The sequence below is a fragment of the Eleutherodactylus coqui genome, chromosome 6 (assembly GCF_035609145.1).
Source record: "Eleutherodactylus coqui strain aEleCoq1 chromosome 6, aEleCoq1.hap1, whole genome shotgun sequence".
Lineage (NCBI taxonomy): Eukaryota > Metazoa > Chordata > Amphibia > Anura > Eleutherodactylidae > Eleutherodactylus > Eleutherodactylus coqui.
The window spans coordinates 68,340,778-68,365,351 of record NC_089842.1 but is presented as its reverse complement, the minus strand read 5'-3'; the positions used below and the strand labels follow the sequence as shown (position 1 = coordinate 68,365,351).

The 24,574-nt window shown below is 46.4% G+C and overlaps 1 protein-coding gene across 1 annotated transcript; it reads right to left on the bottom strand.

Annotated features, from left to right (window-relative positions):
- Positions 1–9,695: 9,695 nt before the first annotated feature.
- On the bottom strand, positions 9,696–24,186 carry LOC136631332 (nicotinamide N-methyltransferase-like). The gene is made up of 3 exons (XM_066605592.1): positions 23,847–24,186; positions 11,139–11,346; positions 9,696–10,647 (listed from the first exon to the last, which is right to left on the bottom strand). Exons 1-3 carry the CDS (start codon positions 23,995–23,997, stop codon positions 10,206–10,208), a joined length of 801 nt encoding a protein of 266 aa, XP_066461689.1. The 5' UTR covers positions 23,998–24,186; the 3' UTR covers positions 9,696–10,205.
- Between the last annotated feature and the right edge of the window lie 388 nt (positions 24,187–24,574).

Below are 24,574 nucleotides of genomic sequence, written 5' to 3'. Positions count from 1 at the left end.
CTGAGAAACTATCCTTCACATACATACTATATATTACTCTGCTGTTGTATGGTTCATTATTAGAGATGAGCGAGCACCAAAATGCTCGGGTGCTCGTTGCTCGAATTGAACTTTGCGCGATGCTCAAGAGTTTGTTTCGAGTAACGAACCCCATTGAAGTCAATGGGTGACTCGAGCATTTTTGTATATGACCCATGCTCCGCTAAGGTTTTCATTTGTGAAAATCTGGAAACCCCAAGAAAGTGATGGAAACGACACAGAAACAGATAGGGCAGGCGAGGGGCAACATGCTGGGCTGCATCTCAGGTTCCCAGGTCCCACTATTAAGCCACAATAGTGGCAAGAGTGCCCCCCCCCCAACAATTTTTACTTCGGACAAACCCTCATTAGCAAGGTACACCTTAGCTAAGCACCACACTACCTTCAACTAAGCACAATCATTGCCTGCAAGACACTCCGCTGCCTCTTCTCCTGGGTTACATGCTGCCCAACCCCCCCCCCCCCCCCTCCCTTCACACACACACACACACGACCCTGCATCCGCAGCGCACACAAAAGTGTCCCTGCGCAGCCTTCAGCTGCCCTCATGCCACACGCTGGCTGCATAGCCACACCACCCTCATGTCTATTTATAAGTGTGTCTGCCATGAGGAGGAAACGGAGGCACACACTGCAGAGGGTTGGCAGAGCCATGCAGTGACCCTCTTTAAAAGGGGCGATAGCCCACAATGCTGTACAGAAGCAATGAGAAATCCAATACTGTGCCACCTCCGTCAGGAGCTGCAAACGTGGGCATAGCAATGGGGAATCCATGTGACCACACAGTATTCATTCTGTCAAGGTGTCGCAAAGCTCAATCGACACCGCAAGGGGAAAGCCATCTGCACTCTGCCCCCTACCCAAGTCAGTCAGTGTCTTTGTGCCAGACAGGTCAAACACGATGGGGGCCATGTACGTTGAACACCGCGATGGGAACACTTAGTGCAACCCATAGTATGCACAGACCCCTGTAATACTACTGTAGCAAAGGTATAAGCTGACCCCACTAACAGTTATGTTGCAAAAGTCTAGGGAGACCCTATTAACACTTCTGTAGTAATAGTATAGACGGACCCCAGTAACATTTCAGTAGCAGCAGTATAGGCAGAGCCCAGTATCAGTTATATTTCTGTAGTAACAGTATCGACAGACCCCTGTAACATTTCCGTTACAGCAGTTTGGACAGAGCCCAGTATTAGTGGGATTTCAGTAGTAAGAGTATAGACAGATAGACAACACCTATGTGGAAAAGCTAGTATTTTCTGAGACAAGAGAAGGGCATTTGATTGCAATGAAAAGCATATTCAAGGTACTGAAAGTCAGCACTCCTCCTCATCTCAAGCTGAAATATGGAAAGGCTTCATATGTTTTCTGTTGTTCATTTCAAAGTGTTAGCAAATAGCAATCCAAGTTTCCGGCTACTACCACGGATCTTTCTTAGGAATTACCAAAGATGATCACAAGTAAAGGCCTCATCATCGGTCAGTCCAAAATCATTCAGGGAGTATGTGGTTCTCAGCTGGCCTGCTTCCACCAAGGACCGGTGCCTGCTGCTACTCTGTCCCTTGCCCTGCAGGAATGCTGTGTTCTATAGTCACCTGTATTCCGACCCCACAGCTGTATGCTTATCTTAGCAGTACCAACAAGTTGGAAGCGACCATTGCTCTTCCAGTGGGCTGAAAGCTTCAGCTAGGGATAACGGACTTCTACCGCGGTTTTATTTAGTTGGTTTTCTGAATGTGGCCAGGATGAAGTTATGAAGTGTGAACATAGTAGCATGGTTTTATTTAGTTGGGTTTCGGAATGTGGCCAGGATTAAGTGGGCCGTGGCACGCGCGGGGGGGGGGGGGGGGGCTTTCTTATTGTGTCGTTTAAGGTGAAATTCTTGGACTGCCGCCAGACGGACCACTGCGAAAGCCGTGTCTGTAGTTATATGCACCTTCCCAGTAACTGCGTCGCTGAAAAATTGACACGCCTGAGGACCTAGTAGCGTGGCTTCACCACCATCATGTCTTTGGAAAGCCTCCGTTTCCACAACCCTGTAACATAGCAGTAGCAGCAGTATAGGCAGAGCCCAGAATTGGTAACATTTCAGTGGTAAGAGTATGGACAGACCCCAGTAACATTTCCGTAGCAGCAGTATAGGGAGAGCCCAGTATTAGTAACGTTTCAGTTGTAGCAGTATAGACAGGCCCCAGTAACATTTCTGTAGCAGCAGTAGGGACAGACCCCAGTAACATTTCATTGGCAGTAGTGGGGACAGACCCCAGTAACATTTCATTTGCAGCAGTATAGACAGACCCCAGTAACAGTTCAGTAGTAACAGTATAGACAGACCCCAGTAACAGTTCAGTAGTAACAGTATAGACAGACCCCAGTAACATTTCAGTAGTATCAGTTGCGACATGCCCCATAACATTTCAGTTCCAGCAGTGCAGACAGACCCCAGTAACATTTCATTTGCAGCAGTAGGGACAGACCCCAGTAACATTTCAGTAGTATCAGTTGCGACAGGCCCCAGTAACATTTCATTTCCAGCAGTAGGGACAGACCCCAGTAACATTTCAGAAGCAAGAGTATAGACAGACCCCAGAAACATTTCAGTAGCAACAGTATAGACAGACCCCTGTAACATTTCAGTTGTATCAGTAGGGACATACCCCAGTATAATTTCAGTTCCAGCAATGCAGACAGACCCCAGTAACATTTCAGTTCCAGCAGTGGAGACAGATCCCAGTAACATTTCATTTGCAGCAGTATAGACAGACCTCATTAACATTTCAGTAGTATAAGTAAAGACAGACCCCAGTAGCATTTCAGTAGCAACAGTATAGACAGACCCCTGTAACATTTCAGTTGTATCAGTAGAGACATACCCCAGTAACATTTCAGTTCCAGCAGTGCAGACAGACTCCAGTAACATTTCAGTTCCAGCAGTGCAGACAGACCCCAGTAACATTTCATTGGCAGCAGTAGGGACAGACCCCAGTAACATTTCAGTAGTATCCGTTGCGACAGTCCCCAGTAACATTTCAGTTCCAGCAGTGCAGACAGACACCAGTAACATTTCATTTGCAGCAGTAGGGACAGACACCAGTAACAGTTCAGTAGTAACAGTAGGGACAGACCCCAGTAACATTTCATTTGCAGCAGTATAGACAGACCCCAGTAACATTTCATTTGCAGCTTAATAGACAGACTCCTGTAACATTTCAGTAGTATAAGTATAGACTGACCCCAGTAATAGTTCAGTACTAACAGTAGGGAGAGACCCCAGTAACATTTCAGTAGCAACAGTATAGACAGACCCCTGTAACATTTACGTAGAAGCAGTATGGGCAAAGCAGCAGAAAAACATTTCCCTGGCAGCAGTATAGGGAGAGCACAGTATTTGTAACATTTCAGTACTTGCAGTATAGACAGATCCCAGTAATATTTACGTAGAAGCAGTATAGGGAGAGCCCAGTATTTGTAACATTTCAGTAGTAGCAGTATAGACAGACCCCAGTAACATTTACGTAGAAGCAGTATAGGGAGAGACCAGTATTTGTAACATTTCAGTAGTAGCAGTATAGACAGGCCCCAGTAACATTTACGTAGAAGCAGTATGGGCAAAGCAGCAGATTAACATTTCCCTTTCAGCAGTATAGGGGGAGCACAGTATTTGTAACATTTCAGCAGTAGCAGTATAGACAGGCCCCAGTAACATTTTCGTAGAAGCAGTATGGGCAGCCCAGTATTAGTAACATCACAGTAGTAACAGTATACACAAACCAAGGTAACATTTCAGGAGCAGAAGTATCGGCAGACCGAAGTTACATTTCTGTTGCTGAAGTATAGTCAGACCCCTCTAGCATTACTGTGGCAGACGTATAGGTAGGCAGGGCAGAGTTACATTTCTGTAGCAAAAGTGTAGGCCAACCCCAGACACATTGGTGTACCATGAGTGCAGGCGAAGCCCATAAAAATTACTTGGATTACATTCTAGGGGAAGGCCCAAAAAATTGGTGTACCGACAGTACAAATGTATCCCAGAAAAATTGCCCATGCCCAACCCAGAGGGCAGGTGAAACCCATTAATCGCTTAGCTTACTGTGGCTTAATTTGTAACTAGGCCTGGAGGCAGCCCAGTTAAAATAAAAATTGGTTCAGGTGGAAGTTTCAATGCTTTAATGAGAATTGAAACGTATAAATATTGTTTACAAAAAGTTATATGAGCCCTTTGGGCCACAGAAAAATTGCTCGTTCGGGGTGATTACGTGAGGTTTCAGGAGGAGGAGCAGGAGGAGGACGAATATCAAACACAGATTGACAAAGGTAAAGGTGCCCATTTTTTAAGGTGATAGAGAACAATGCTTGCATCCGCGGTTGCAGCGAAAATAATCTTTAGGTACTTCTGCTGTCTGCTGGTGGAGAAGAGAAGTCTGGGGAAATCCAGGCTTTGTTCATCTTTATGAGTGTAAGCCTGTTGGCACTGTCAGTTGACAGGCGGGTACGCTTATCCATGATGATTCCCCCAGCTGCACTAAACACTCTCTCTGAGAAGACGCTAGCCGCAGGGCAAGCAAGCACCTCCAGGGCATACAGCGCGAGTTCGTGCCACGTGTCCAGCTTTGACACCCAGTAGTTGTACGGAGCAGAGGCGTCACGGAGGATGGTCGTACGATCGGCTATGTAGTCCCTCACCATCCTTTTACAGTGCTCCCTCCGACTCAGCCTTGACTGGGGAGTGGTGACACAGTTTTGCTGGGGAGCCAGAAAGCTGGCAAAGGCCTTGGAGAATGTTCCCCTGCCTGCGCTGAACATGCTGCCTGATCTCCGTGCCTCCCCTGCTACTTGGCCCTCGGAACTGCGCCTTCTGCAACTAGCGCTGTCGGATGGGAAGTTTACCATCAGTTTGTCCACCAGGGCCCTGTGGTATTGCATCACTCTCGAACCCTTTTCCTCTTCGGGAATGAGAGTGGAAAGGTTCTCCTTTAACTGTTGGTCGAGTAGTGTGTACACCTAGTAATCCGTAGTGGCCAGAATGCGTCTAACGCGAGGGTCATGAGAAAGGCATCCTAACATGAAGTCAGCCATGTGTGCCAGGGTACCTGTATGCAACACATAGCTTTCCTCACTAGAAAGATCACTTTGAGGATCCTCCTCCTCCACAGCCCTACACTGAATGGATGAGAGGCAAGCAGCATGGGTACCCTTTGCAGTGGGTCAAGCTGTCTCTTCCCTCTCCTCCTCAGGCTCCTCCCCCTCCTCCTACCCAACCCCTGCCTCGCAATCCACATGTGTCAACAGCAGCACGTCGCCAGCAGTCGGTGTCGCGCGGCGTGGCAGCACAGCGGTGGGCAAGCGTCAGCAGGCCATGCTGAAACTACTCAGCTTAGGAGAGAAGAGGCACACGGACCACGAACTGTTGCATGGTCTGACTCGGTTCCAGCCTCCACTAAATTCACCCAATGTGCCGTCAGGGAGATATAGTGGCCCTGCCCGCCTGTGCTTGTCCACGTGTTCGTTGTTAAGTGTACCTTGTCAGTAACCACGTTGGTGAGGGCGTGTACAATGTTGCAGAAGACGTGGTCGTGCAGGGCTGGGACGGCACACCGTGAAAAATAGTGGCAACTGGGGACAGAGTAGCGCGGGGCCACCGCCATCATGTTTTTAAAAGCCATGGTTTCCACAAGCCTGTACGGGAGCATCTCCAGGCTGATCAATTTGGCTATGTGGACATTTAAAGCTTGAGCTTGCGGGTGCGTGGTGGCGTATTTGCGCTTTCGTTCCAACGATTCTCTTAGCGACAGCTGGACGCTGCGCTGAGAGACATTGCTGGATGAGGCCGAGGACAGCGGAGGGGAGGGTGTGGGTGCAGGCCAGGAGACACTTGTGTCGTGAGAAGTGGGTTGGATCTCAGTGGCAGGTTGGGGCTTAGGGGGAGAGGCAGTGGCGCAACCCGGTGGCGGTGAACGGCCTTCGTCCCACCTTGTGGGGTGCTTGGCCATCATATGCCTGCGCATGCTGGTGGTGGCGAGGCTGGTGCTGGTGGCTCTCCGGCTGATCTTGGCGTGACAAAGGTTGCACACCACTGTTCGTCGGTCGTCCGCGGTCTCAGTGAAAAACTGCCACACCTTTGAGCACCTTGGCCTCTGCACGGTGGCTTGGCCCAAGGGGGTGCTTTGGGAAACAGCTGGTGGATTATTAGCTCTGGCGCTGCCTATACCCCTGGCCACCCCACTGCCTCTTCCAACCTGGACCCGAAAATTGTGATATGAAGCTGGGGACCCCAGAAACTTTCCTCTCTCCTAATCCCGCAGCAGCCAGCTGCGATTCACCAGGACCAGGAACTGGGCCTGTGCCCACACCCTCACGTGGAACTCCGTGTCCTCGACCGCGTCCACGTCCTCTACCCCTACCCCGCAGCATGGTGGATTAAGAATCGAGCAGATACTGAGCAGTGTAAAAATTTTTGTGAATTATTGCCGGGCAGTTGGTGGCTGCCAGTGGTTATATAACGCAAAATAAAGCCAGAGATAAATTATAAGGAAGGATGCAAGCAGGCCTTGCTCTGCAATATGCAATTGTGATGCACCTGAAGTCCCACAGGCCAGGCAGTGATATGCACTGGGTCACAGGTAGCCGTAAAAAGGATTTCTTTTTTTAATATCTGTTTTTTTTCAATGCAATGCAGGCTATACAGCGTGTATTGGACTTTCCCTCTATTGGTGTCTGGCACCATACATTGTGCAGGCAGCTGACGGCTAACACAGGGGTGTAGGAGTGTGGGTGTGTGTGTGCGCGTTATTTGTGCTAGCTGTAATGGGGCTGCATGCCCGATATACCAAAAAAAAAGTGCACAACTGCTCCCAGCAGCCAACACAGTAGTGCACTAGGTGAGCTGTGGCCCTAAGAAGGACCGTTGGGGTTCTTGTAGATACTAACACTTTCCCTATAGGAGCAGCACTGTCCCTAATCTCTGCCAGTGTGCGTCTGTGGTGAGCCGCGGGCGGCGCCACTTTATATACTCGGCGGTCACTTGATCTCTGCAGCCGCTCTCTGCAGGGGGGTGGGACAGGGCTGGAACTTCACAGGAGAAAGTTGTAATAAATTGACTCGAACACCACGTGTTCATAAGTAACGAGCATCTCGAGTATTGTAATACTTGAACGAGCATCAAGCTCGGATGAGTGTGCTTGCTCATCTATTCATTATACCATTAACCCCTTAGTGACAGCTTTTTTGCATTTTTTTTTTTCCTCCATTAAAAAATAAATAAAATTGTACCTCCTTTATTTATCCATCGTTGCTGTATGAGGGCTTGTTTTTTGCAAGATGAGTTGTATTTTTCAATGGTAAGATTTATTGTACTATATAATGTACTGAAAAACTTTTAAAAATTCTAAACAGAGAAATTGAAAAAAAAAAAAAATTCCATCATCTTTTGGCTGAGTCCTGTTTCTACGGCGCACAATCTGCAACAAAAGTGACCTGCTAACTTTGTAGGTCAGTACGATACCAAACTTCTATAGTTTTTTTTTTGCTGTACTAGTATTTTTCTCAAGATATTTAATTTTTATAATTATTTTCTGTGCACAATAACTTATTTTTCTGTCGAAAAAGTTATGTGAGGGCTCATTTTGTGTGGTAAGTCCTGTCGTTTCTGTTGGTACCATTTTCGCATACAATTGACTTTTTGATTATTATTACATCTTTTTCTGGCTGCATTCACACGAACGTATATTGGTTCGGTTTTCATGCTGAGCCGATATATGTCGTCCTCATCGCTCCTGCAGTATGACGTAATGCTATAGCATATAAATGCCGCTGTCAGAATAGACAGTGGCATTTAAAGGGTTAATAGCCACGATTGTCCGACAGCGGCTATTGCCCATGCGTGTCAGCTGTAATAAACAGCTGACGCTCGCACTGTATTGAGGTAGATAACGGCGCTATCTCCCTCAATACAAGTCCTGCAGCAGCAAGACTTAAAAACATTATTGGGCCGTCACTAAGGGGTTAACTATTGCCACTTTGTGATTTGTTTGTAAATTGACAACCCTTTAAGCTTACACACTTGCGTTTTGTTTTTTTACGCGAATGTCATTGGGAGTTTCTAAAATTAAAAATGCATCGCAAGTTTGTGCTTTGTGGTTTGTGTGATGCATTTTAAACAGTTGCATTGACATTTGCATAAAAATTTGCATTTAAAAATTAAAACCCGCAGGTGTGTGGAAGCCCTTATAGCACATCACATTAAAAGTCAAGCTAAAGGCCGCCTGCACACGAGCGGAAATCCCGCCGCGGGATTTCCCGCGGGATTTCCGCTGCTGAAAGTTTGCATAGGAGTGCATTAAAATACGCACTCCTATGCAGACGGCCGCGGTTTGGCCGCGCGAAATCTCGCGCGGCAAACAAACCGCGGCATGTTCTAATTTTCTGCGGGGCACGCACTCACCCGGCCGCCGGCTCCGGTCTGCGCATGCGCCGGCTGCGCGGCAGCCGACACATGAAAGAGCCGGGGCCGCCAGGCGTGGGTGAGTACGCGCTCGTCCCTGCAGGCGCTCGGGTCGGATCGCGCGGCGAGAATTCTCGCTGCCGGATCCGACCCGCTCGTCTGCAGGCGGCCAAAGAAAAATGCGTTTGTTTTTGCAGAAGTGTTGTATTACACCACATCCACTTATATCAATGTCACTACTGTAATAACACAGCAATACAGGGTCCATCAGAAGGAGAACCAATCTTACCAAATGCCTCTCCATTCTGGGTCATAGATGGGGGTCTAGAGTGGGAGGCCCTGCTCTATGATGTGTTGGGGGTATAAAGGCTTTAACCAAATTGGAGCTAAGGTAGACAGGTCTGTATATGCAAATGATCATCCCGTAAACATGCCAGACTTTAGCCCTAAATATAGCGATGCATAAATGGGGTGTACTAGGGTTAAAAACAAAATCCAGATGGCAGATAAACCTGTAACAAAAAAAAAAATTACTTCTCTTAATGTCCCTCCAAACCACCACTACAGCATCCGTTCCCATCCTGAAGGCTCTGGCAGCGGTCATATGCTGTTCAATATTCATCTCTCCACTGTAGCCAATTATTGGTTGATAGGTGTGCATAGACAAGACAGGATTGCTGGGATCAGTGATCGACTGCAGTGGTCAGATGAACAAGGAGCAGCATGTGACATCTACACAAGACTCTGGGACTAGACCGGGAGGGACTGAATGCTGCAGTGCCAAATCAGAGGGACATTTAAGGGTGCCTACCCACTACAGTTTTTTTTTCTCCCCCAATTGTCAATGGGACTTTCCAATGGTAAAAATGCAACGCAACTTTTTACATTAGAAAGTCTCATTTAACAAAAAAAAAAAAAAAAAAGCTAGTGGGTAGGCACTAGAGATGAGCGAACGTGCTCGGGCGAAAAAAGTTCGGGGGTCGCCGTGGCAGCGCAGGGGGTGCGGCGGGGGGGGGGGGGGGGGGGAGGGGCGGGGGGGAAGAGGGAGAGAGAGAGAGGGCTCCCCCCTGTTCCCCGCTGCTGCCGCCCGCGCCGCCGCGCCTCTCCCCGCCCCCCGCCGAAGCTTTACGCGCGGACACTGAAGTCCTCGGCAAAGCCGGTGTCCGGGTGCGTAAGTGTTCGTTAAGAACAGGTTCGCTCATCTCTAGTAGGCACCCTAAGAGGAGAGTGCATTTTTCTTTTTTGTAAACAATTTGCCATCTATCTACAGTATATATGTACATATTTTTTATGTCGGAAAAACCTCATCATTTTTGTATTGTAGTTTACCATAATGGATCATAGTATTCATGATAATCAATTTGATGATGCTTTATTATTGAAAATGAGCCGCAGTCAAGTTCACACCATAGTACACGTCTCAACTGCACATTTTTGCTGCAAAATTGCTGTGTATTTGAAAAGGACAAAATCTACAGCAATTTTTCAAAAACTGCATGTCAGGCTTGTTTACATCACGTAGGATTCATACAGATGGCTATAATACAGTTCTGTACAGGAGCCATATACTTCATGCCAAGAATGGGATCACATCTAAAGACAAAATATTCCAAACACAAGTGGACAGGTTTCCTTCCTTTGTTGTAACATGATCAATACTTGTTTTGGGTATTAAATATATGTATCCTGTATGGAGCCATGTTACAGCAGTCTGAATGGATCCTTAAGGTTTCTGTGGTTTACGAGCATGGATATAGTAGTAGCCATCTTGATCAGCGGTTTCCATTCCTGACTTCTCAGATCGTGGTTTCACCTTTAATGTTACAATTTCATACCCGGCCTCTTTGAAGGCCTTTTCCAGGTCATCCTTCGTTAAGGACAGACAGGAAAACAATTTACTACCAACATAGTAGAAGGTACAGTTAAGAACGCTCTGAATTATAATGTGACCTCCGGGTTTAAGTAACTCCTGAAACTTTTTCAGTGTATTGGTGAAGTCTTCCAGGTCTCTACATGGAGCTTCTAAGCAGAGACAGCTAATCAGACAGTCAGCTTCTGGCATGGGCACGGGGTCATATGGCTTCTTTGCAAGCGCATCACACTTCAAGACTTTGGTTACTTTTCTCCTCAGCGTTGCCTCCTTTTTTTCACAATTATCACCGTTGCTTAAAAAAAAAAAAAAAACAAAAAAAAAAAAACAAACATTTTTTATTTCATCGTATACAGAAAATATAACAAAATTAGGTCTTAACCTAATTAGGAGGAGTTGTAAAATTAATATACATAAAAAAAAGAAGTGGTCAGAACATTAAAAGAATCCACCATAAATAAGATCTTAATGAAACCTATTGCTGGGGTCTGCAGTGATCAGCTGTCATCTGAGGAAGAGTTGAGCAACAAGTGTTTTTTGTGCACTGAAAAACTGAATTACATGGTGCACATTGAAATCAATGGGTGGACTGGAATGCGTGGATGTGCTGGGCCCTCCAGAATGAAAGACTCATGGTAGCTATCAAACTTTCCAATCTAGATAATTGATGGGGGTTCAAAATAAGGGACCCTTCTCCATTTACTCATGTGTTTTGTAAGGGTATATGAAATAGGTTTAACTCAGTTAGCCTTTTAGGATTTTATCATTTTAATTTCCACGATTTACCTGTTACCTTCCAAATCACACACATATTTGACAACATGACTCCAGTCTAAGGCATCTGGGTCTTTCTTCAGCCACTTCTCCAGTTGTTTTCGGTTTTGCTCAAGAAAGTCAGAGGTTATTATGGTGTTGAACACTTCACAAGCAGAGAGCAGATGATAAATTGTGGGCCCAGCTCCAAAGTCAGTTAGTATGTCTCCTGTCACACCTCCTAAGAAATAAAACAAGGTATAAACATTACATTAGGAACTTGGAAACAAGAGGGTTAATTGATAAAATGAGTGTTTTATAGATAAAAACAACATTTCCTCTTCTAATAAACAAACTAATAGTTTTTCATCATTAGAACAATCATGTAATTTAGAACATTTGACATGGTATATATATTTCTATTTTTAATTGCTGATACCATTATACTTTAACCCCTTAGTGACCTTAATGATCAGACCAAATTTTGGAAATCTGACGTGTCACTTTAACATGGACTGCTACTGTAAAGGTTTTGCATATTTGAGTGATTCTGACATGGTTTCACAACATAGTGTTTCATTTAGGCTGTAAAATTAGACGATAGAATTTGTGTATATTTAAAAAGTGCCAAAATTGGGAACATTTTGAAAAAAATAATTTTCATTTTCAACTGCAACATCTCAAATATATGCATACATAATAGAAATTTTTGATAAAACATATTTCCATCTGTTTAGTTTTTTTAACCATTTAGAAGACATACAAATTTAATATTTATTAAGCTTGAGGAACACTGTTTTCCTGCACAAAGCCAAGATTGCAAAGGCTTATAGGTGTCAGAATGATAGATACCCCCACAAATGACCCAATTTAAAAATAAAAAACTACACCCCTTAATATATTCACTGAGGAGTGCCATGAATATTTTGACGCCAGTGTTTTTCAGGAGTAATGCAATTTACAGCGAAAAAAAAAAAACATTTGCAAAAATATGAAATTGTAACAAAATTTTTTTTCTATAATGCTCCATGACAAGAGATGAGCGAGCATACTCGTTCTATTAGGGTGCTCGAGATGCTCGTTACTCGAGACGAGCACCACACGGTACACACACACACACACACACACACACACACACACACCACGGCAGGGAAGGGGTTACAGCCGGCTCTTGTTGCGAGATCGGTCATGATCTCGCACGCTATCCCTATGATGCAAGGGTACGTCATTTTGCGACTCGCCAAAAGTTCTCCAGCTTCCCGATGTCATAGAAACATGACTTGGCATGAGCCTAGATCATCTCCAACATGGGAAAAGTAATTGGTTCCCAACTCGATTATTCAATTCTAGCACAAAAGAATTGGCGTCGAAATTTAACGTACATAATCTAAATCTCTCACTTCCCAATGTCATAGAAACAAAACTTGGCACGGGCATTGAATATGTCATAAATAGGAAAAGTTAATGGGTCCCAACACGATTATTCAATTCTATGCGCAAAAGAAGTAGCGTCCAAATTTTACGTACGGAATGTATTTTTCTCACTTTCCGGTGTTATAGAAACGTGAAATGTGGCACGAGCATTGATTATGTCATAAATAGGAAAAGGTAATGGGTCCCAACTCGAATATTCAATTCTAGCGCAAAAGAATTAGCGTCCACATTTTACATATGGAATCTAATTCTCTCACTTCCTGATGTCATTTTATATAAAGGAAACGTCGCATGGTTACCTCCCCATGGTGTTTCCTGGGTAACACAGAACTATGCAAAATGGTGAACATATGTTTTTCCGGTATCTCTAAAGTAACCACGACTTCATAAGATTTCCGTGTGAACACCAGATAAACACCAGTACCAAATTAACTCGGGTGAAGCCGGGTATATCAGCTAGTCATATTTATATATCTATATCTTTTGTGCATCCTTAACCCCTCAGTGACTCATCCATTTTGTGCCTTAAAGGGGTTATTCCATGAATAATCTTTATAGTAAAAGCCATCTCATAATACATATTTCTTGTATTTACATTTAAATAGTTATTTCTATTTCCACAAACAAGGATTAATGTTTGATTAGAGTCACCTGCTGTTTCTATTGAAGAGCTTTTCTGTGTCTCGTCTATCTCCGTAAGTGTTATATAATAGTCACATCTGCCCAGTCTTGCTTCCCTGCAGTAACAGTTACACCATCTTATCACTTGCTGAACATCTTGCCTGACATCAGAGAAGAGGATGGAGCTTTAGAAAGAGCCGCTCACGACACCGGGGATCCCTCCCCATAGAATAGAAGCAGCAAGTGGTGTAAGGCCACATCCACACAAGCGATTTTTGTCACAATGACAGTGCTACAAATCGCATGTATGTGGAGCCTGTGCTTTCCTATGGGTTCTTTCACACTAGCGATTTTGTAGCTGTGACATTGTGAGACTACAAAAATCACGGCTTGCTCTATACAGCCGCGATTTGTGATGTTTTGTAGCCCATGTTTCCCTATGGAGCCTTACTTTCTGTTGCATCGCACGAAAATGCAGTTTTCGCATAGTGCAATGCAACATTGACCTTAGGAAATCCTACTGTAACAGCCTTAAGCTATGCCCTAGCTGCATAAAACATGAAAAAAAAAATGCAACGATCTTGCATACACCACAGATGCGATATCATTCCGATTTTCTCACGGCAAAATAGTGTTGCCCGTGTTAATTCTAACAGTATTCTTTTGCTAAGGTCTAGTGCCCATAGCCATGACGGGCTCTGCAAGCAAAATTCTGCAGCGGAGTCAGTCACTGTGCCCCCAGAGAGACCCCATACTTACCTCCGGATCCGCTGCCCCATATGACGCTCTGACGGGCATGCACAGTAGAGCGCATGATGCACTGGCCACGTCATATGACATGCCCACAGCACCACATGATGCGCCAGCTGCGTCATGTGATGCAGCTGGCGGGGAAGCGGTTTAATGCCCTCTCTCCCTGTGCTACAGTGGAAGATAGCATAACAGTCTGCTTCCATTGACTGCAGTGGAAGCAGTCCGCGCGTATGCAAGCGGTAAATAGAACATGCCGCGGGTGATTGCAGGGGCGCTTTCAGGGGGCAGAATTCCACCGTTCAATAGAACCTAATAGCTGCGGGCCTATTCCACAGATTCCCGCTGCGTAATACGTGGCGGAAAGCCGCCCGTGGGAATTAGGCCTAAGGTGAAAATACAATAAATATTAGGAATTATGGTTTGAATTTCACTACACTTTATCTGCCATCTCCTTTGACCCCTTAGTCACGAAGCCTGTTTGGGCCTTGATGACCAGCTACATTTTTCATTGCGTATTCCAATGTTTCCCCCATCGACAAACGCAAGAAAAAGATACGAATTACTTACTGGTAGTCCCTTTTGCAGGAGTCATCACAACGGCCCCAATACGATGGAGGTGGTCCTCTGACCTCGGTAGGGACAGGAAGAGTCCTTAAAAGCACCCCTCTTTCGACCATGCTCCAGTGACTTTCAAATTATTACGGTGGAAAATGTTTACTGAACCAAAACTTATCTTTATTTGGTCATTTTACATTGAAAACAACATTTCAAAAAGGGAGGGAACTATGGTCTGTCATGATGACTCCTGGAAAAGGGACTACCCGTAAGTAATCCGTATCTTTCCAGGTTGTCATCCTGACGGCCCCATTACAGTGGAGAAATACCAAATTATAGGCGGCTTTTAGGGTGGGATTACTGCTTGGAGGACTTTCCCTTCATATCCCAGGTCTTTGTCCAACTGGACGTTAACCCTGTAGTGTTTGATAGACGTGTGTAGACTAGACCAGGTGGCTGCTTTGCAGATTTGCTTGGCAGACACCTGGCCCTTCTCTGCCCATGAGGAGGAGAGGAAGTGTGTGGAGTGGGCTCTGATTCTCCCCGGGGGAAAAGCGAGACCCCTAGCTTTGTATGCCTCCTGGATGGCAGTGTTGATCCACCTCGCAATAGTGCTTTTAGATGCATTCTTTCCTTTGCCCTGCCCCTGAAATTGGAAAGAGTGGGTAGCCTCTAAATACATTAGAACGTCCCTTCTGACATCTAAGCTGTGAAACTCTCGTTCTGTCATTACGGGGGTTTTGGCAAAAAGAGGGCAGAGTAATTGTCTGCTCTCTATGAAATTTGGACACCACCTTCGGTAGAAAGGCTGGGTCTAAATTAAACATAAGTGTCATCCTGTACTAGCATACACAGCATAAAGCTTGTAGTTCTCCTACTCTTGGCCGAAGTTATGGCGACTAAAGAGCAACTTTTAGCGTAAGTAGTCTAAGGGGGAGTTAGGAGTAGGGTTCAAAGGGGGTTGGCAGAAACTATTAAGGACTAGGTTTAGGTCCCAAGTAGGGAAAGTTTCCCTAATAAAGGGTCAAAGCCTGTCTGCCCCTTTGAGGAACCTACGAACCCAGCGGTGTTCCACCAAGGGGAAATCTAGGTATGATCCTAATGCCGCTTTATGAACCCTAAGAGTTCTTGGGCTAAGGCCTTTCTCTAGGCCTGCCTGCAGGAATTCCAGGATTGTGGGTATATGTCAATCTCTGGAATTTTGCTCGGATCTAGTTTACAGAAATCTGAGAACTTTCTCCATATCCTGTCGTAGATTGCTGTAGTTACAGGTTTACGACTTTTGGTCAAGGTAGTAATTAATTACTTTGTGGGAAAGTCCCTTCCCCCGAAGTATCACGCCTTCAGCATCCAGGCCGCTAGTTTCAATTTTTCGACCCCCTGAGTATATTAGAGGGCCCTGGAGAAAAAGATCTTCCATGGCCGGTAGTCGAAGTGGACCCCGGATCGTTAGAGCCTTTAGTAGGGGATACCAGGGTGTCTTGTCCCACATGGGGGCGACTAAGATTACCGACACCCGGCTGGCCTGGATCTTTCGGAGGTTGTGCGTGATCAGTGGGAAGGAGGAAGGGGAAGGGGGAAGAAGCATAGGCTAAGTCCATGTCCCAGCTTTGAGACAGGGCATCTAGTCTGTACGGGTTGTCGCTTGGGTTGAGCGAATAAAAGTCCCGACATTTTGTATTTCCCCTTGTGGCAAACATATCTATCTGCGGTTCTCCCCACTGGCATGTTAGTTGGTGGAAGACTTGCTGGTTCAGACCTTATTCTCCCAGAAGGACGCTCTGTCTGCTTAGGAAGTTGGCAATGATGTTTGTGGACCCTTTTAGATGAATTGCTGAAACGGACAGCACGGTGGATTCCGCCCAGTGAAGTTTCTTTGCCGTCAGTTGGAGGTGTGGGTGTCGCGTTCCCCCCTGGTGACGAACAAATGACAGGGCTATCGTGTTATCGGTTAAGATTTTTACATGCCTTCCTCTTAAGTGGGTTTCTGCCGCACAAAGGGTCTCCCATATTGCTCTTAATTCTCTATTGGATGAGCGTGTTGCTACTTGAGTCCCAAGTTCCTTGTAGGGTTAGGTCAGCTACTTGCGCCCCCCATCCAGTTTTGCTGGCATCTGTTGTGACAAATATGGCTGATTCCTGTGACCAGGAGGTACCCTTACTCAGGTTCCTCTGCGAGGTCTACCAGCATATGGATTCTTTAACTTGGACAGACAGGCTCACCTTCTTGTCTAGGGAAGTCTGCCATTTGTCCCACCTGGCAAGGATGAACCTTTGTAGTTGTCAGGTATGGGCTTGTGCCCACGGAATTATCTGTATGCAGGCTGTCAGAAGACCAAGCACTTTCATTGTTTCTCTGATGGATACCGTAGTAGCCCAGCACAGAGGTTACTGCTTGAATAAGGTCTTTCCCCCTGGATAGTGGAAGCAGAGATTCCTGGATGTGGGAGTCGACCTTCCGTAAACCTGGGGTCAAATCGGACTTTTGTTTGTTAATTATCCACCCTAAATCATTCAGGCTAGACAGGACTACGGACAGGTCTGCACGTATGGCTTTTGTTGTTCTTGACACCAACAAAAAGTCGTCCAAATATGGAAAAATAAGAATCTGGTTTTGCCTGAAATAAGCTACTATCTCTATCTTTGTGAAGACTCGAGGGGCAGTTGGGGATGGGGCAACCATCTTCCCGTCTTCCCTTTGATTTCAGGAGGTGGCTGCAGTGTCCTCCTTGGAACGGAATGGCACAGAGCTTGTTCTTGAATGTTACATCTGCTGAGCATGTTTTTAGCCATAATGCCCTTCTGGCGGGGTTACTGAGGACTCCGGTTTTTGTGCCATATCTAACGGTCTCTGCCGATGCGTCAGCTAGAAAGGCGGTGGCCGTTTTTAGAAGGGGGAGACAGCTGGCTAACTTCCCTAGGAGCCTAATCTTTGATAGAGGTTTCCAGCCTGTTCAGCCATAAGACCATGGACCTGGCTACGGATGTTGCCGCCACGTTAGCTGCGACAGTAGAAGACGTTGCTTCCCAGGCCTTAATCAGACTATCAATTTTCTTATCCTTTGGGTTCGAGAGTTGCGATGCGTCCTCAAAGGGTAGAAGGGTTTTTTTGGCCACCTTTGCAATCTGCATATCGACCCTTGGGGACTCTATACAGGCGGACGTCTTCAGGAGCAAATGCAAGCCGGATCCTGATTTCTCTTGACAGATAGCCTCTTCTCAGGTTTCTGCCACTCGTCTGCAATAACTTGTTGCAGGGTCGGATTGACCGGAAACGTGGTCGTCCGTCTTGACCGGAGGCCCCCCCCCCAAACATCTCGTCCTGGACTGTCCTAGGTGGGTGATCCTCTTCAATTTGCATGGTTTCCCTAACTGCTTTGATGAGGTGCCCAATGTCGTCCGAGGAAAAATATTTTCTCATACTCAACCAAGACTGGCGGATCTTCTAGTTCTCCATCTGACAGGAGTTCCAGGGATTCACCAGAAATCGAGCTCGCCGACTCAGTTTGTCTTGGCCTTTTAGGGGCCCATGAAAGACCAGGTTGAGGATGAGAGAGGGATGCCATAGAGGCCTGCAATTCCTCTTTAATCATACAGCGGATGTCAGTTTTAAATGCTGCTCTTTCCTCTGCTTGGATCTTCCCTGTGCACTCCTCACATGTTTTTTTTTTTTTTCTTTATAATTTTCCTCAAGCCTCCTACTACAGAGGGCACATTTTTATGATTTTTTTCCTGGGGTCCGCTTTAGCCTTCGGACCTTCTTTATCCATCTAACCCATACCAAAAAAAAGGGGGGGGGGGGGGGGTCGGGGAAGAGAAGGAAAAAAAAAAAAAAGGGGGGGAACATATATGCATCCAATTCAGCATAAATGGCAAATTTGCATGTTCCATTTTTTGGCATATAGCCTACTCACGGTTTGTAGGGTCTCTGTTTTTCCCTCTTGTGCTGAGCTTTTGTGTGTAGACATGCTTTTGGCACTTCTGGGAGTCAGCAGGATAACTTCTGTGGAGTAGAGCCTGCTTTTATGGAGAAACACTTCAAATTTGGCGCCATTTCTGGGTCTGTGCTGGTAGCCACGCCCCTACGTAGAGCACGTGACGTCACCACGCTGGATGACGTCACCGTATGTGTGCCGAGGAACCCAGAAGGCGGCCCGAAGATGCAGACCCGCACAGGAAGACCAGCGCTGCTGCGGCGGCTTCTGGCTTCCCAGCAGCGCAGGTCAGGGATGCAGGGACTGCTAGGGTATGCGACCTCTACCCTCCAGGGGATCTTTGCACAGCATGCCGGTGAGTACTCCATTTTCCCCTGGAGCTTGCTTCATCTGGCCACCGTAGGGACAGGAAGACACTGGAGCATGGTGGAGAGGGAGGTGCTTTTAAGAAGTCTTCCTGTCCCTACCGAGGTCAGAGGCAACCTCCATTGTAATGGGGCTGTCGGATGATGACCTGGAAAAACGCTTTTTAAAAAAAATAAAATATCACCTTCATGTCAACGCATTCCAAGAGCCATAGTGTTTGCAATGGGACGGGCATGGAGCCAAGTTCCCGCCCCCTCCCATCGCAAACAGTGTTGAGGGGTGGGGAGAGGGCAGAGAGGGGGCAGGAACTCAGTGCACTAGCTCCTGGCACGTTCCATCTCCTTCCCTTGGAGAGGAGCAGCATATATCGGCGGAGTGTTAAAACCCGACCGATATACTCCCATCTGAATAAGCCCTAAAGATGGAAATGTGGGGTTTTGACATTTGTTTCTTTTCTCAACTAACTTTTTCATACTTTTAAACTTTTTTATTCCACTAGGGGACTTCATTATTTGCATCTTTTTTCATTTTTCTAATACACCACTGTACTCCAGTATAATAGTGCAAAAGAAAGCCTATGCGGTCAGCCAGAGGCTGAGCTTATAAGTCACCATAGCTGACAAGCCTGGAGGTTATAGATGCGATTGCAGGGGTCCACTGGATAACAGAGGAAGCCCTTTCACTCTGCCTGCCTTTTTACACGCTGCGATCATGCTGACATGTAAAGGGTTAAATAGTGGGAATCAAATGTCTTTTCAGTCTCCACTATTAGAGCAAGTGCACAGCTATCTGACAGCTGAGCACCCACTCCCTTCAGCTCAGGAGACTCCCGCTGGGTTTCCAATGTAGGGTTCTCTTTTTGATGGTGCTGCAAAAGACACAGATTGCTTACCGGTAGTCCCATTTCCAGGAGTCATCACGACGGCCCCATTACATATGGAGGTTGCCCTCTGACCCAGGTAGGGACAGGAAGAGTTTAAAAGCACCTCCCTTTCCACCCGTGCTTCAGTGACTTATAAATTATTACGGTGGACAATGTTTACTAAACCAAATTTTACCTTTATTCGGTCATATTTACATTTGAAGAACATAAATTATTCTAAAGGGGAGGGAACTATGGGCCGTCGTGATGACTCCTGGAAATGGGACTACCGGTAAGTAATCCGTGTCTTTCCAGAGCGTCATCCCGACGGCCTCATTACATATAATAATAATAATAATCTTTATTTGTATAGCGCCAACATATTCCGCAGCGCATATGGAGTATACCAAATTATACGTGGCCCTAGGGTGGGACCACTGCCTGAAGGACTTTCCGTCCGTAGCTCAGGTCTTTGACTGGACGTTAACCCTGTAATGTCGGGTAAATGTATGTATACTAGACCAGGTCGCCGCTTTGCAAATCTGCTCGGCAGACGCCTGGCCTTTTTCTGCCCAAGAGGAGGAGAGAGAGCGAGTGGAGTGGGCTCTAATTTTCCCAGGAGGATCGAGACCCCTGGCTTTATATGCCTCTTGGATGGCGGTCTTGATCCACCTCGCGATGGTGCTCTTAGTTGCCGTCTTTCCTTTTGCTGGCCCCTGAAATTGGATAAAGAGGTGGTTATTTCTACGGAAAGAACGGGTGGCCTCTAGGTACGCTAGCACAGCTCTCCTAACGTCTAGGCTATGAAATTCTCTCTCTCGTTGCGGGGATTTTGACAGAAGGAGGGCAGAGTGATCGTCTGCTCCCTATGAAATTTTGACACTACCTTCGGAAGGAAGGCTGGGTCTAGTTTGAAGGTAATCCTGTCGTCTTGTATTACCATGTATGGTTCAATACAATGTAATGCTTGCAATTCCCCTATTCTCCGAGCCGACGTTATGGCAACTAAAAGGGTAACTTTTAGTGTGAGCAGCCTCAAGGAGAGTTGTGAGAGGGGTTCGAAGGGGAGTTGGCAAAAGCTAGTTAAGACTATATTTAGGTCCCAGGTAGGAAAAGTTTCTCTAACAAAGGGTCAAAGCCGTTCTGCCCCTTTGAGAAACCTACGCACCCAGCGGTGTTCTGCCAAGGGAAAATCTAGGTAGGACCCTAATGCTGCTGTATGAACTTTAAGGGTTCTAGGACTAAGGCCTTTTTCTAGGCCGGCCTGTAAAAATTCCAGTATTACGGGAATGTCAATTCCTGGGATTTTCCCTGGCTCTATTTTACAGAACTCTGTGAATTTCTTCCATATCCCATCGTAGATAGCTGTCGTGATAGGTTTACGGCTTTTTGTCAGGGTAGTAATTACGTTATGGGAGAGTCCCTTCCCACGCAGTATCATGCTTTCAGCATCCATGCTGCTAGCTTCAATTTCTCGACCCCTGGGTATGTTAGTGGGCCCTGGAGGAGAAGATCTTCTATGGCTGGTAGTAGGAATGGCCCCCGGATCGCCAAGGCTTTTAGCAGGCGATACCAGGGCCTTTTGTCCCACATAGGGGCAACTAGTATGACTGACGCCCGGCTGGTTTGGATTTTCCTGAGGGTGCGGGGGATCAGTGGGAAGGGAGGAAAGGCGTAGGCTAGGTCCATGTCCCAGCTTTTGGACAGGGCGTCTACCCCGCGTGGATTGTCTCTGGGGTTCAGCGAGTAAAAGTCCTGGCACTTTGAATTTTTCTTCGTGGCGAACAGGTCTATCTGCGGTTCTCCCCACTGGCAGATTAGTTGGTTGAAGACTCGCTGATTCAGTCCCCATTCTCCTGGATGAATGCTCTGTCTGCTCAGGAAGTCGGCAGCGACGTTTGTGGACCCTTTTAAGTGGATCGCTGAGAGGGACAGCACGTTGGATTCCGCCCAGCAGAGTATCTCTGTTGCCAGTTGTTGCAGGTGTGGGTGTCGCGTTCCCCCCTGGTGATGAACAAATGACAGAGCTGTCATATTATCGGTTAGAATTTTGATATGCCTTCCTTTTATAAGGGGTTCTGCCGCCTGAAGGGCTTCCCAGATTGCCCTTAGTTCTCTGAAATTGGATGAGCGTTTAGCTACTTGGGGGTCCCAGATTCCCTGTAGGGAGAGGGGAGACAAGAAAGGGAACATATATGCATCCGCTGTACAAGTGACCATTTTGCGCATCTTTTTTGGCGTATAGCCTACTTACAGTTGGTAGGGTGTCAATCTCTCCCTCACGTGCTGAGCTGTCGCGGGTAGACATACTCACATACACTTGCTGGCAGTCAGCAGGATCCTCCTTGGGAGTTTAGCCTGCTTTTATGGGGAGGATTTTCAAATTTGGTGCCATTTCCGGGTTCTCGCCGGTAGCCACGCCCCCTACGTTGTGCGCGTGACGTCACCGCGCCGGATGACATCACCGCTATGCGCCCGAGGTCCAGGGAGGCCGCCGCTGCTGTTCCCCTGCCAGGAGGAACTATCCCATCGCGGCACGCGATCCGCGCGAGGGAGACCAGCGCTACTGAGGCGACTGACGGCTCCGTTGGCGGCGCAGGTCGGGGGATGCAGGGACTCTTGTGTGCGGCCCCGACCTCTACCCCTCCAGGGGGGGGGCCGCACAGCTGCGGTAAGTATTTCTTGCGGTAAGTCTTCTTGCCTCCGCAGCTTTTCCTTTCTCCTGCAGCTCTGGAGCTGCTCCTCTGTCCCACCGTAGGGACAGGAAGACACTGAAGCACAGGTGGAAAGGGAGGTGCTTTTAAACTCTTCCTGTCCCTACCTGGGTCAGAGGGCAACCTCCATATGTAATGGGGCCGTCGGGATGACGCTCTGGAAATACAGTTTTAAAAAAGTATATTTGCAGTCCTTAAGGGGTTAATCACCAATGTATTTTTGTTCTTCAGTTTTTCTTTGCTATGTTTCAAGAATAGAGATGAGCGAACCTACTCGGCCACGTCCCTTTTTCGCCCGAGCGCCACGATTTGCGAGTACTTCTGTACTCGGGCGAAAAGATTGGGGGGGGGGCGCCGTGGGTGAGTGGAGGGTTGCAGCGGGTGGGGGGGAGAAGAGGGAGAGAGAGGGCTCCCCCTGTTCCCCACTGCTACCCCCCGCTCCGCCACACCTCCCCCAGCCCCTCGAATCTTTTCACCTGAGTACAGAAGTACTCGATCGAGTAATTACTCGAAACGAGTAGGTTCGCTCATCTCTATTCAAGAACCATAAGATTTTTATTTTTTCATTGACATAGCCATAAGGCAGCTTGTCACCATTATGGGGTACAAACATGTTAAAAAGTTTAATTGGTTGGTTTACCTGGCTTTATCAGGTCTGCGGTCTTTATGACAACTCACCGACACCCTGCAATCGCATTGTAGGTTGCTGGTGGATTTTGACTGCTTCCATGCCACAGTTGCTTTTAGCTGCAGCTTGTAAGGGGTTAAACAGCTGGGACTTGAGGTTTATTTGCTCCCAGCCGTTATAGCCAAGGTCCTGCACTAAGTATACAGCTATGCCCTGGCTCTTTCCAGCACAGGACTGTACTAGCCTTAGAGTAGGCTGCCATATTTTTTATGGTGGCTTACCCTAAGGCCCTTTTATGACTAACGTAAGCACATATGGCTGCTCACAGAGGAATTATGTTCGAGTGGCCATACATATTCAATATAGATTGGCCAAATCCACAGCTTTCATTGGGAGCAATGGATAATCTCTTGTGTATGGTGGCCTCTCAACTCTTTCCCCACAGCAGATATTGGGGAGATAAAGATTGGACAGCCAAGTTTCATCTGTCAATCCTTTGTAGTTTGTGTGATGCGTTTTTAACATAAAAAAGTCCCATTGACAACCGAGTTAGAAAAACGCAGTGATATCGCGTGTGAAAAATGCACAAGAAAAAACACAAGTGGGTATTCACCCAAAGATTTAGCTTGCTGCAAGGAAAGTGTAGTATTACATGGTGGCCATTAATATGAGCGACCCGAGTCCCCTAGAGAGATACTGTGTCATAAGAAGAGAACAATCCTGATGTTACAACATGTTCAACTAATAATATACTTAACATTCAAGCAAAATAAATGAATGCAGTTTCTATTCAAGTCTTATTGAGTCCTAATAACACACTTGCTTTGTACGCAATAACGGTCTCTACTTATTCATTAATAGCTTAACTGTTACCTGGACCAAATGTTTCATGCAGATTCCGTAAGACAAACTCTGTCCATTCTCCAACGAAAATCCCTTTGCCAGTAGCATAGTAGGTCTGGTAGTAATCTGAGGGGTTAAAGTCATCTATATACGTTTGTGACGTTGAATATGGTGTCTGCATGTTCTTATCTTCTCTGACTGAGCTGCTCCACTTAAATGATTTCTGGAAGAGAAAAATGATCTGATCCTTACAAAAGCAAACAATACAGGTATGTCCAGGTAGGATTGGCTTTGCTCGTGGTAAAATGAGAAATTGTTTCCATATCTTCCCAACTGTATAAAACCAGTAATTATATATTCAGGATGGAAAGTTACTGGGCGAATACTCTAGCATGATGATTTATACAGATCGCATTTGAAGCTTGGTTGATTCTGCAAGTAAAGACTGATTTACTGTATTTGGCAGTGAAACCGAATATTTTATAGTAGTCATTTAACTCCTTGCTTTTTCATTTTGTGACACACACACACACACACACACACACACACACACACACACACACACACACACACTTTACTGGATAAATGGTCTAAGCCAGGGGTATCTATTCTTTTGCTGTTTCTGGGCCATGTTGCCAGAAGTAGTGTTCTCTAGGGCCATGCATTAAATACACAAACACGAACAAAAGCTAATAAGCAAAAAAGCATGTGCTTAATTTTAAAGACATCCGCCTGCACAGATAAACAAAAACTCTAAA

Bases quoted from the DNA above. Each gene is read 5' to 3' on its own strand.
- LOC136631332 (XM_066605592.1), bottom strand. From the start codon at position 23,997: ATGCAGACACCATATTCAACGTCACAAACGTATATAGATGACTTTAAC. The intron at 11,347-23,846 runs GTAACAGTTAAG...TTTATTTCTTAG, and splicing joins GCATGAAACATTTGGTCCAG to GAGGTGTGACAGGAGACATA. The intron at 10,648-11,138 runs GTAAATCGTGGA...TTTTTTTTTAAG, and splicing joins TGTGATTTGGAAGGTAACAG to CAACGGTGATAATTGTGAAA.